The sequence below is a fragment of the Vigna angularis genome, chromosome 2, assembly GCF_016808095.1.
Source record: "Vigna angularis cultivar LongXiaoDou No.4 chromosome 2, ASM1680809v1, whole genome shotgun sequence".
In the NCBI taxonomy this organism is placed as follows: Eukaryota; Viridiplantae; Streptophyta; class Magnoliopsida; order Fabales; family Fabaceae; genus Vigna; species Vigna angularis.
The window spans coordinates 2,086,901-2,100,877 of NC_068971.1; the positions used below are offsets into that span (position 1 = coordinate 2,086,901).

Sequence of the window (13,977 nt, forward strand, 5' to 3'; positions counted from 1 at the left end):
ATACAAACTTTTCAAAAATATTTTTCACATTTTATTTTTGATTGAAATTTTAAACAAACACACTTGAAAATATTTAGCAGTAAAGATGTTTGAATAATTTGTTTCATCTGAACAAAGTTTAAAAACAAACGAACTCTAATATATGTCTTGTTAATGAATTAGTGCAAAACATCGTATATTTTCATATTATTAAATTTATTCAAAATTTAATTTACAATTTCTGGTAAAGTATTTTTTTTACAATGTTATATGTCATAATAATATCAAATATTAACTAAAATAGAGGGTTTTATTTCGATAAGTTTTACAAAAGAAATTGACAAAAATAGTTGAAAATAATTTTGTTTAAAAATCACAAATTATCTTATAACTTTACCATCAAACACCTTTAATTTTTATTTGCATACTTATATGATAAGACGAGTTAAAATAAAATTTGTATTCATCGTAATATATATGTTTCATATGCTTATGGATCAGAATTATAGTTCAAGAAATATAACTTCGAAGAGATGTAAATTACTATAATAAAATGTGTAAATTATTGTAAACTATTATATTTAACTTTTACTGAAAAAATATAATTTTTTTACTTAAATACATCCAACACCAATGTATTTTAATATTTTTTAGATGATACATATGTATATTATTTCTTAATATAATTATTAGCTGCACAAGTTATTACAGTGAAATAATTATATTCAGTATAGGAAACAATAATTAATAGAATTAATGAGATATTATTATAAGAAAATTTTTATATTATAAGAACAAATATTTTCTTCGATGCAGAATTACAAATTCATTAATATTTCGAGAATATACCAAAAATAAAAGCAATATTACAAGAAAGATTTAATGTTATAGACAAATAACGACTGTTCTAAAAAACTAAATTATAATTTTTTTATTCAAACATATAAATGTACCCCGTTACGATCTTGTAATGTAATTTCATAGAGTTTTAATAAAATATTTCTCGTTTAATTTATTTATTAGTACCACTGGTTAGAGTGATCTTTAACTTAATAGTGAAAGCTGGAAATTAGTAGGAAGATAAAACGGGGAAATTTAAGATTCATATTCCTTAATAAGAGACCACGATATACCATATATATATATATATATATATATATATATATATATATATATATATATATATATATATATATATATATATATAAAAGAAATGAAAGCATTAAAAGAAAAAACAAAACAATGTTTTTTATGACAAATATTTTTAAAGCTAATCTTGCTACTTTTGAAAAAATAAACTAAATAAACATTAACATATTAAATGTCTTTAAAATATAAACATCTTTAATATTTATTATACATAAATGTTTAGTGTTTTAAGAATTATAAATATATTTTCTTCTACGATTTTGCAATGCACTCTTATACAATTTTTAATGAAAATATTCTCTTTTAATTTTTTTAATTAGTTTCCTTACGCTGGTTAGCGTGATTTAATTTTGAACTGGATAAAGAAAGTTGGATTGTAAAAGAAAAGAAAAATTTCCAAAAGACATGATATAAAAATGATACGAGTAATTAATGCATTAATTCTCCTAATTATTTCTGCAGACCAATGAAGTCGAAGTATCTTTGCGCATTTAAAGTTGGGCAGAATTAATTCTTGAACATTTAATTTCTTAAATTAAGGTTTAATTAAATTTGAATTAGTATCAGATTTTAATTATTCCTGTAATAATGATGCACAAGACAAACGGGTGCCTTCCTAGTAAGTGTTAGTAGCCTTTTCTACTTTTTCCGTAACGGTCCCTACAGCAACAACATTAACAAACACATGCATCAATCCAAAATCAAAACCTTATTATTATATAATGATAGAGATGTTTCTACTATAGTCTTATATTATTTAAAAATCAAAATTTAAAATATTTTTTATTTATTTTTACTTACTGAAATATTTTTTTAAATATAAAGATGTTATTCAACGAACTTTATATTAAAAAAGAAATTAAAAGATTATACTAATAATTAAAGAGTGTAATTGAGTGGAGTGTAATAGAACATCATAAAAATAGTATAGTTACCTATTTTGTTTGAGTTGTTGTGTTTGCCGGTGCATTTGCCAAAGTCCTTATTTATTTTTGAGTTGCGTTTCCCAATGTTCTAATAAACCGCAAAACGACATAACAGAGACATATTATGGTTTTGAGTTTGGGGAGTCCGAAGTAGAGAAGTAAAGAGTGGTTGTTGTGTGAGTGGAGCAGAATGATTAACAGCTTGGAGAAAGGCCATGCCAATTGGCTAATTCTCTTTTCCAACTTAATACCCCTCTGCCACACCCTGCATCTTCTCTCAAGCTCAAAAACCATTCCTTTTACCAAAACACCCCCGACCAATATACTATTTTTTCATTACTATTATTATTATTATTTTTTAATTAATGAAAATCAAATACAATATACTTTTATTCTATGCAAAAGGTTAAAGTTTGTCTTTTAACTTTTTCTATTTTCTATTTTTTAAAAGTTTTTATTATAATAGAATTTCAAGCTTAAATCCATCTTTAACATTGAATAAGAATATGTGAATGTAGAATAATATATAAAAGTGAAGACTTATTTATTAATTATTTTAAAATTTTAAATAAAGAATGTTATTAATTTTTTATGTGGTTAGATATTAAAATTAATAAAGAATAATATATTTATTAATATATTAAAATTTTATTGATATTGTATTTTAGTGAACCTCCTACTATATAAATATAACATATTTAACTTTTAATTGGTTATTTTTGTCTCTTAAATATTATTTAAACGTATTTTTTCTTTTATGAAAGTCTACAAATAATATATTTCAAAATTAGATATATTTATTTTTATTAGAGATTAAAACCAAATTTTAGTTATATTTAAATTAGTCCTTGAAATATGACCACTCTATTTTTAATTACATTTTTAATATAATGTTTCGAAAAGGTCTACTACTTACTTATAAATCATTTACAAATATTTGTTTCATAAATGTATCTTTTTCTCTATATTTGATGTAAAAGAATTTATATATATAATTTTTTAAATTAATTATATCTGCATATGAACATTTTAATAAAAAATTATTAATTAATACACTCATTTCAAAGATTAATTTAAGGGTTTACTCGAATTGAAATTGGAAAACATGTTTTATCCACTAAAAGATTACCAGAAACTTCAATCTTATTTCTCACTGCTTACAAGTGATATTATTAAAATGAAGTAAAATATTCTACCATTTGACGCTTTTAAATGATTTTCATTATTAATAATAAAAATATATAATGCAAGTTTATAACTTTAATACTTTTTGATAGATAATAAATAATGTGTTAATTTAAAAGGGTTAAAAGACAAATAAATTTTCTATCATTTTTAAGTTGCTCAAAACATTATTTTTTTTCTTAATATTGCATTTATTTTACAAATTATTAATTTAAAACTTAAACTCTAATGAAAAAACATGGGTAATATATGTCAACTAAAAATTTATATTTATTTTTGCATTAAATAAAGTGTCTCTTTTGCTAATATTTTCAGATTTTCTTATTCTACCAACCACTAGCAAGGGCAATACCGTCAGGCGAAAAAAATACACGAGAACCCACGTTCCAAACCAAAAGGCCTCGCTGCAGAATCCCGATATTACCCTTGGCGAGGAGGCGCGATCTTGACAAAGGCAAGGGTACTTTCGAACTTTCAGCCACGCTCCAGACATTAAACCAATAAAATAAAAACAAGGAACGTGAGCGATCAGCGCATAAAGCAAAAAGAGGAGAGAGAAAGGAGAAAGAAGTAGAGAGAGAAAGAAGAGAACCGTTTGAGAATTTTATAGACGTTATCGGACTTCAAATCCTCAATTCGCCGGGATTTGGGAACTGCGGTCGCGTCCGGAGGCTCGCTTAGTTAGGCTTCCTTTCTCTTTCTTCTTCTTTTCGGTTTCGAATTTTCGCGATTCGCGATGGTGCAGCAAGGCTGAGGTTGAATTCGAAGGTCGTCGCTGTGGAGTGAAGAATTCGGCTGTGCTGTTTTTTTTTTCGACGATGTTTACGCCGCAGAAGGTGTGGTCAGGTTGGTCCCTGACGCCAAACAAGAGTGGGGTTCGGGGCAGAACCGGGTCGGGTTCGGATTTGGGTCCGAATTCGGGAGATGGGGCGAGCGCGAAGGAGAAAGGTATCGTCGCGGTTGTTGAGAATGGCGGGAACAACTTGGATCGCGAGGTTTTGGTTGAGAGAGTTTCCAGCCTCGAGAAGGAGGTTAGTTAGTTGATTAGTTTTTTTTGTTTTTTTTTTTAACTTTTTAATATTCTTTTGGTTTTTATTTTGAAGGATTCCTTTTCCTTTTGCTGCGGTACTGTGACGAAGTGTGCCTTCAAGTCTTAGTTAATGGTTGTTTTTTGGTTGAGATTGTAATTTTGATTGCTTTAGGTTTTAATTTGAATATTTTGTGTGTAATTGCTGTGGTGGAGATTGAACAATTGTTACGTAAGTGTCTTCTGTGTAAGATTTTAATTTTTGGGATCATGTCTGGCTTGGTTCTTCATTAAACTTGAAAAATATGCTCTTTGTTTACTTGGTTTGGGTACTGACATTTGAAGCTTGGCTCTGGGGCCGTAACTTGGTATGTTTTGTTCTTAGAACTGATTTGAAGATGTTAACTGTAGGGGATTTAGTTCTTAATTATTCTTTTCGATAACTCAGTTCACATGCCTCTCCCGCATTTTAAATTACAAAATCACATTATTTGGAGTATCATTGAAATGACTCATTTGGTTCTCGAGTTCATGACCCATCCTAGACTTAGGCGTGTATTTGCCATGAGTTCTGAGAGTTTGGGGATTTCAATTTGGTTGTACTGCTTTGTTTATGTTGTTTTTGGCCTTGTCTTATATTTATGTCCTTATCTATTCTTTGTTACTAACATTTATATTGTTCTGTCAAAAATGGAGGGGGATATTTAGCATTTTTAAGATGTTTTGTCACTAAGACTAGGGTCAGCCTTCTATGTTTGGTATGAATAAGTTTTAGCTTATATGATGTTTGAACCTGACACTTCTATTTTAGAAGAAATTATCTCTCAATTTTTGTGGCTCCAGGTGTTATTCTTTTATTTTCATTCACGCTGGGTTGTCCAATCCAATCTCTGAATGTTGTTGTACTCTGATAAATAGTGTTTGGCTTTAGGATGACTACATGATATTTAGGCTGATGTTAAAATGAAAATAAAATAATCGGAAGGGGATCTTAGTGAGTTAGGGAAATCATAAGCTACTTAAGCTTGTGTAGCTGTGCAACCTAACTGTTTTATTATTTTCTACCGAATATATTTTGTGGTTTGACCTGATTAGAAGTTTTTCTGGACCAGCTTTATGAGTACCAATTCAACATGGGACTTCTTCTGATTGAGAAAAAAGAGTGGACTTCTAAGTATACTGAACAAAGTCAAGATTTAGTAGAAGTGAAGGATGCTCTGGAACGAGAAAAAGCTGCTTATTTAATTGCTCTATCTGAGGCAGAGAAGCGAGAAGAGAATCTGAGGAAGGCCTTGGGTGTAGAGAAAGAGTGTGTTCTTGATGTAAGTTTTTCAACATACGAGTTTACATATCAATCAACTTCTCCCTTAATTAAAAATGCAAGACGTCTGTATGATCTTTATTTGTGTATAGTCTGTATCTGTATTATTCTATTATTTCTTACTGATATCCAGAAATTTGCGATTCAAACAGCTTGAGAAGGCTCTGCGAGAGATGCGATCAGAAAATGCAAAAATTAAATTTACAGCGGAGTCAAAGTTGGCTGAAGCAAATGCTTTAGTGGCTAGCGTTGAAGAGAAATCTTTAGAAGTAGAAGCCAAATTACGTTCGGCTGATGCCAAATTTGCAGAAATCAGCAGAAAGAATTCAGAGTTTGATAGGAAATCACAAGACCTGGAGTCTCAAGAATCTGCACTTCGAAGGGATCGATTATCCTTCATTGCAGAGTACTTATTATTGTTCATTGTCTTTTTAGTTTAAATATTTTTCTGCTCTCTTTCAATTGAAATATTATTGGGGCAATAATTATTTTTTATCTGTGACAGGCAAGAAGCACATGAGAATACATTGTCTAAGCAGAGAGAAGACTTGTGGGAATGGGAGAAGAAACTTCAGGAGGGTGAAGAGAGGCTGGCCAAGGGTCAACAAATTATAAACCAAAGAGAGCAAAGGGCTAATGAGAATGATAGACTATGCCAACAGAAAGAGAAGGACCTTGAAGAGGCCCAGAAGAAGATTGATGCGACTAATATAACACTGAGAAGTAAAGAAGAAGACGTGAACAATAGGCTTGCAGATATAGCTTTAAAAGGGAAGGTAAGTATTTGCTTGTGATATTGTTTACCTTTATTCTGCTTTTTCTGGTTGTTGGAATTTATGGGTCCATATTCTCTGATGCAGGAATATGATTCTCTGAGAATAAATTTGGATCTCAAAGAAAAGGAGCTATCTGCATGGGAGGAAAAGCTCAATGCTAAAGAAAAAGTATGTTCTTATATATATATATATGTACATATTCATTTCCTTAATGTTTGCTCTTTGAAATTATGACAATGACTGTTCAATGGTCGTATGTAAGTTGCTGAATTTTATTGATTTATTTTTTCCATGACTTTTTCAACTTTTGGTCATTCAAAAGTTACTGGTGGTTAGTGGCCATGTTTTTTATCAAATGATTTCTCCCAATAGTTCTCTACTTTTTCTTTCCTTTGCTGAATACAGCTTGCATCTTTGCAGGTTGAGTTGCAGAAACTTCTTGATGAACACAATGCTATTCTTGATGTGAAGAAGCAAGAATTTGAGGTGGAGTTGAATGAGAAAAGAAAATCCTTCGAAGATGGATTGAAGGATAAATTGGCAGAACTGGAGAAAAAAGATGCTGAAATCAATCACTTGGAGGAGAAAGTTGGAAAACGGGAGCAAGCCTTGGAAAAGAAAGCAGAGAAGCTTAAAGAGAAAGAGAAAGAGTATGAACAAAAAGTCAAAGCTTTAAAGGAAAGGGAGAAGTCTATTAAATCTGAGGAAAGTAGCTTGGAGACCACGAAACAGAAAATAGAAAGTGAGAGAGAGGAACTGGTCACACATATGGCTGAAGTTGAGAAAATAAGAAGTAACAATGAACAAGAGTTGCTGAGGATAAATGAAGAGATTGAACGTCTTAAAGTAACTGAGGAAGAGAGGTCTGAATACCTGCGATTGCAGTCACAATTGAAGCATGAAGTTGATCAGTACAGACACCAGAAAGAGCTACTTCTAAAGGAAACTGAAGATTTAAGGCAACAAAAAGAGACTTTTGAAAGAGAATGGGATGAGCTAGATCTGAAGAGAGCAGATGTTGAGAAAGAGCTGAAAAGTGTGATTCAACAGAAGGAAGAAATACTGAAACTACAACAACTTGAAGAAGAAAAGTTAAAGAACGAGAAGCAGGCCACACAGGACCATATACGAAGGGAGTTAGAATCTCTTGCGTTGGCTAAAGAGTCATTCGCTGCTGAAATGGAGTTGGAGAAGTCAAGCCTAGCTGAAAAAGCACAAAGTCAAAAGAACCAAATGCTTCTGGATTTTGAACTGCAGAAAAAGGAACTTGAAGCTGATGTGCAGAATCAGTTAGAGCAGAAGGAAAAAGACTTGATTGAGAGAAAGACGTTGTTTGAGGAAAAGAGAGAGAGTGAATTAAACAACATTAACTTCTTGAGAGAAGTAGCTAATAGAGAAATGGACGAAATGAAGCTTCAAAGAAGTAAGTTAGAAAAAGAGAAACAAGAAACTGATGAGAATAAAAAACATCTTGAAAGTCAAAGGATGGAAATGCAAGAGGACATAGATTTACTTGTTGATCTCAACAGGAAGCTGAAAAATCAGAGGGAACAATTTATTGTGGAAAGGCGACGTTTTATTGAATTTGTTGAGAAACTTCGGGGTTGCCAAAACTGTGGGGAATTGATCTCTGAATTTGTGCTGTCTGATTTACAATCTTCAGTTGACATTGAGAACTTAGAGGTGCCTTCTCTTCCAAAATTAGCAGGTGATATTATTCTGGGAGATTCCATTGAAAATTTAGCTTCTTCAAGACAAAATATTGGAGAATCTCCTGCAACAGATCCAAAGTCACCTGTTTCTGTCGGCACTATCTCTTGGCTACGGAAATGTACCTCTAAGATTTTTAAAATCTCCCCAATTAGTAAATTTGATACCGAAGATCCTGGTTCTCCAAAAGATTTTGAGAAAACTAACAGGGAAGATTCACCGGGAAGAATTCCTGGCCATGAAAATGAAGCAGAGTTGTCCTTTGATGTTGTAAATGATTCTTTTGATGGTCAGAGGGTACTATCCGGCAATGACATCAGAGAGGTTGAAGCTGCCGAACAAGATCCTATAGTTGAAAACCAGAGCAACGATGACAGTAAGGCACCAGAAGATTCAAAGGCTGGACAACAACAACCTAGGAAGGGAGGGGGAAGAACCAGAGTAAAGCGCACACACACTGTGAAAGCTGTTCTCAAAGAGGCTAGGGGTATACTTGGGGAAGCTGCTGAATTACCTGCGGAATCTGTGGATAATCATGAAACTGAGTTTACAAATGGAAATGCTGAGGATTCTGCCAATGTGGATTCTGAAAGTCAGAGACCATCCAATAGAAATGTCAGGAAGCGTAACCGGGTTCAAACGTCTCAAATGACTGTAAGTGGGCATGATGGAGATGCCAGTGAAGGACATTCTGACAGTGTCATACCAGGGCAGCGCAAAAGAAGGCGACAGAAGGCTGCTGCTCCACCTGCACAAACTGCTGGTGAAACAAGATATAACTTGAGACGACCCAGAACGTTAGTGTTCTGATTTAGAACCAGTTTCCATTTTGTTTTTGATTGTGAGCAAATGCTTTTCTGTATCACTATTTGTCCGCTTACTAATATAGCTGAATTTTTATAGTGGAGCCACGACTTCCGCCAGAGCTTCTTCCGCTAGAGCTATGTCTGCTGGTGGCAAGGAAAGTGAAGGAGAGGTTGATCGTGTAAAAGATACAGAAATTGTTGACTCAAAAGTTTCTCATTCACTTTCGGTGGGCATTACTAATGAGAATGGTGGAAGCATACATCTTGAGCAGGTAAGCATGGTGTACGTTTTAAATGGAAACTCTTGCCATTGTGAGAAAGAGAACTATAAAATATAGACCATTAAATCATTTTTGAATAGTCTAAGATTTAAAGATAATTGCGCATTATTTTTTTCAGTGGTTATATGATCTCTAACTCGTAATTTTTGACCATCCATATATATTGTATGACTCAGACTTAAACTTCTCATTAAGAATTCTCATTTCGTAATACACATTAAAAGTTGGGCACACACAAACACAATTACATTATGAATCGTTGAACTATTGAAAATTGGGAAATTGATAGTAATAGGATCCGGATCTCAACAAGTTTTGAATTTCTGTTTATGTGACCGTTTACTCTGGTGAACAGTACGAAGCTAATGTTAATTGCATGTCATTATTGCAGTCTATTAAAGGTGTTGAGACAAGGGATGGTTATGGTGGTGATACCACAGGGACCTTCGCAAACAATATAACCTTGAGTGAGGAGGTGAACGGAACGGCAGATGATGCGGAGGAGAATGATGGTGAGTATAGGAGTGAATCCCATGGTGAAGATGCCGGTGGAGTTGAGAACGAGGATGACGAAGATTACCAACAACCCGGTGAAGCTTCAATAGGGAAGAAGCTTTGGAATTTTTTTACAACATAACTCCACATGCTTCTTGATGTCTTGACCTCGTCAACTTTAGGGATGATGTCGGAAGTTATTTTGTATTAATTAACAATTGGATGTAGATCTCTATAATTATAACCACGAGGGGTAGTGCGTAGGAGAGAGGTGATTGAATTTCTCTAGCTTTTTATTTTTTTCGTGTACGTTTTCATGGATGTTTGGATGGAACATATGCTATTTGTTGATAGTTTAGGCATTCGATAGTGTAGCTAGAGTTTAGATATTGGATTTTAGCTACCTCCCTTGAAAATTGATTGTATCCAAATGTTTGTATCTCTTCTGCCAAATGTGATTGTTGAACTTAATGGGTGTATCTGTATCATTTGTATTAACTTAACGGGTGGCAATTTGGGTTTGCGTCTATGGCGTGTCCAGTAGATAATATCAACGGATCACAAGTTATTATTTAAAAGAAATATTTAATGAGTAATAAAGTCTAAAGCTGATTGATATTCATATTTTCTCACTTTATAGATAAGGTGGTGTGATTGTAGAATTTTCATTCTTCAACCTTATTGGTAGTTTCTTTTTCAACATGGCAAAATCAAAGTGCTTCTCAATTTTAGATCTCATTAATTTCCACCCTTCCACAACCTTGTAATTTTTCACCTAAAACCAGTAAGCCAAAACAAGATGAATGAATGCATGAGATGCGTGGAAAATATAATTCAAGATAAAACTCATGCGTGATCATGCACCAATGCAATACACATCCATGTTCAAAAGGCCATTATTCATTCTTACAAGTTCACCAAAATTAAAAGGATGGATAACTTTGGCATGTATCATCCGGCCTTTGGTAAGTGACATCTATAATGTACAATAATATATTAACTTGTTTTAGAAAGATATCAATGTTAATAAGTCGAAGGATACTCAATTATATACTATATATATTAATTTGATAGTTAAGATAAAAAGAGTAATGACTAAACTTGATTCATATTCATATTCTAAGTTGTGTAAGAAAATATTTTGATTTATAAATAGTTTGTAGTCATTGGTTGTGATACAATAATTAATTTTAGACTATTTTGAGTTGTATTTTGGGAACCTCTCTAAATTGGGGCAATCACGAATCTCCAATAATCTCAGACCCACTGACTAGGATTCCTTTAGACACAATCTTCAATTGTGGTAAAATGAAACAATTGAAAAGTGATAAACTCGGAGAGAGTAATGTTGAAACTATTGCCATCACCATGGTTATGGACTGCAAATATGTCCTTGATCAAATAACAACTCCAAACAGTTATAGAATCCAGGTTTTGAAGTAGTGGCACTAACCCTGGCGTCAGCAACGTGGTGTTAGGGATGTTTCTATATTATGACATTCGATGATACAAAAATTTCATGAGATGAAAGAACACCCCTCGATGACAAAGATTGTGCTAAATCAACATCTACCTTACAATTAAACTTTTTAAAACGTTAAAAGTAAAAGATTGGAGGTTTCGGATATTACTACATAAGAAACAAGAATTTGACAAACACAGCAAACTCTTCAGCAGAGAAGGATGGCCATTCCATGACAGTGTATTTCATAAGCATTCCCAGTATGAGTTAAAAACAATGCCTCAAGGTCTCTTGGAAACAAATAGTTCCTCACTATCTCCAAACCAAACACGTTGAAGCTTAAATTCTAAATAAATAGGATCCATATAATATTCAGGCATCCAAACCTCACAATTTCCCATAAGGCTAAGATTCAGAAAAACAACATGTTAGCCTTCAAAAGTGGTTTCCTACAAAATACTCAGACTTTCAAAATATAGTTTGCTGTTAGATATATTGTGAAACTAATCTAAATATCGTTTGACTATGCATAATCAAAAATGAATAGTGAGCAAAAGCTAAGTGAGTTAACTTTGAATGACTTTTTTTAATTGGAAATTTACCTCTGGTCCAGAAAAACTTCTAATCAGGTCAAACCACAAAAATATAATTGGTAAAAAATAATAAAACAGTTAGATTGCACAGCTACACAAGCTTAATTAGCTTATGATTTCCCTAATTCACTAAGATCCCCTTCTGATTATTTTATTTTCATTTTAACATCATCCTAAATATCTTGTAGTCATCCTAAAGCCAAACAGTATTTAACAGAGTACAACAACATTCAGAGATTGGACAACCCAGCGTGAATGAAAATAAAAGATTAACACCTGGAGCCACCAAAATTAAGAGATAATTTCTTCTGAAATAGAAGTGATAGGTTCAAACATCATATAAGCTAAAACTTATTCATACCAAACATAGAAGACTGACCCTAGTCTTAGTGACAAAACATCTTAAAAATGCTAAATATCCCCCTCCCTTTTTGACAGAACAATATAAATGTTAGTAACAAAGAATGGATAAGGACATAAATATAAGACAAAGCCAAAAAAAGCAGTACAACCAAATTGAAATCCCAAACTCTCAGAACTCATGGCAAAATACACGCCTAAGTCTAGGATGGGTCATGAACTCGGGAGAAACCAAATGAGTCATTTCAATGTTACTCCAGATAATGTGAATTTGTAATTTAATTTTTGAAAATTCCAGCACTCCTCTTAGTCTAAAAATCACCAGGTTCAAGTCCCATTGGGCTGTCTTCATGGAACTCGCGAGGAGACTTTGAGGGTTTCACCCTGCACCTCCAAGCCCTTCATCTTACACCAACAAATTTTTAAAAAATACCTAATTTATCCCGTAATTAAATGATATGAATATTTAAAAAAGTTAAACTGGTCAAAGATTCCTTTTTAGCAGTGCGTGAACAGAGATATTTTCTCTCTCATCTCGTTACTGTCTCATATCTCTTCCTTCTCCCTTTCCCCTTCTCTCTCAGAACACACTCAATCTGCTATTTGTTCTCGCACAGCACACAACACACAACACACAACACAGGCACTCTCAGTTTGTTCTTCCTCTCCCCATTCTCGTAGACAACTTTGCACACAGGCAGCCCAGTTTGCTCTTCCTCTCTCCATTCTCGCAGACCACTTCGCACACCGGCAGCCGTCCAGGCATTTTGGAGCTTCCCTCCCCATCTTGCTTTCGTCTTCTTCTCTCGAGCACACGCATGCGGGTTTTTAATACCTCATTGTGTTTGGTTCTGGCTTCGGTGTTTTCAGACTTTGATTGCATTTTGCAGGCACGCACAAACAGGAGCATCGTGTTTGAAGTTCACCCACTCAGTTCTCCCTGCAGCCACCCGCGTCGTCCCAAAGGGAAGCGAGATCTGGCGGCAACGGCGCTACGGTGGCGGCGAGAGCGCGACTCCGATGACATTAGCGTTTTCTGGTGGCTCACGCAAAGGGAGTGGGCTTGTGGCGGCGAAGACACAACGAAAGTGCGGCGGAGGCTCGATGGAAGCGCGGTGCTTGCGCGGCAACGGCGCGAGGGCGCGTTGGCCGTTTTGTTTCGTCTCCTTCCCTCCTGTCTAGGTCGCGGCGCAAGGAGGGAGACCGTGGTGATTGCAGTGTTTTGGGACTTCTGTTCTGCGTTTTGATTCGCGTTTCCTGTTAGGGTTGAATTAGGATTTTGGTTTGTGAAATTTTGGCTTCCTTTCTGAATTCAAATTTGGGTTGGAATTCTTATTCTTCTTTACAGATCGGCAGCGGGGTTTCGCATTCAATTTGGGGCTTTAGGGATGGTTCTGATGATCGTGATTAGGGGTGGTTTTCCTCCTTTCTGTTTCTTGAATTTGATTTCGCGATTCTGGGTTCGGTGTTGGCTATTATTAGATGCACGGGTGGCGCCAATGGAAGGCTGGTGGATCCTGCCATGGGGTCGTCGGCGGCCGGCGTTCGGCGTTGTCAGCTCCATTCTGACTGAGGAGTCTTTGGTTTGGGTTGGCCGGCAATTTTGGGTTGGACTGAAAAATTTGGGTTGGATTAACTAATTGGTCCGTAAGATCCAATTAGGAGAGTTATTCCCTCCACCATATCATCTTCTCCTTAAACCTATCTGATTTTTTCTTAAATTCCAATCTTTTATTTTTTACTTTTATTTTACTTATTTTACTTTCTATTTTCTAAAACCATAATTCCATTTCATTTTCACTCTTTCACTTTACTTATTTTACTTTTTATTTTCTAAAACTCTGATTCCATTTCACTTTCACTCTTTCACTCAGTTGCAAGCCCGCCCCCCTTCCAACACTTTCATT

At 34.0% G+C, this 13,977-nt stretch overlaps 2 protein-coding genes across 2 annotated transcripts; both read left to right on the forward strand.

Moving 5' to 3' along the window:
• Window positions 1–3,774: 3,774 nt before the first annotated feature.
• On the forward strand, window positions 3,775–10,134 carry LOC108329050 (protein CROWDED NUCLEI 1). The gene is made up of 8 exons (XM_017563037.2): window positions 3,775–4,270; window positions 5,379–5,588; window positions 5,740–5,993; window positions 6,093–6,363; window positions 6,448–6,531; window positions 6,784–8,870; window positions 8,977–9,151; window positions 9,552–10,134. Exons 1-8 carry the CDS (start codon window positions 4,058–4,060, stop codon window positions 9,795–9,797), a joined length of 3,540 nt encoding a protein of 1,179 aa, XP_017418526.2. The 5' UTR covers window positions 3,775–4,057; the 3' UTR covers window positions 9,798–10,134.
• Window positions 10,135–12,251: 2,117 nt separating this feature from the next.
• Window positions 12,252–13,811, forward strand: LOC108327142 (uncharacterized). The gene is made up of 3 exons (XM_052873967.1): window positions 12,252–12,335; window positions 12,576–12,832; window positions 12,961–13,811. Exons 1-3 carry the CDS (start codon window positions 12,252–12,254, stop codon window positions 13,250–13,252), a joined length of 633 nt encoding a protein of 210 aa, XP_052729927.1. The 3' UTR covers window positions 13,253–13,811.
• The last annotated feature ends 166 nt before the right edge of the window (window positions 13,812–13,977 follow it).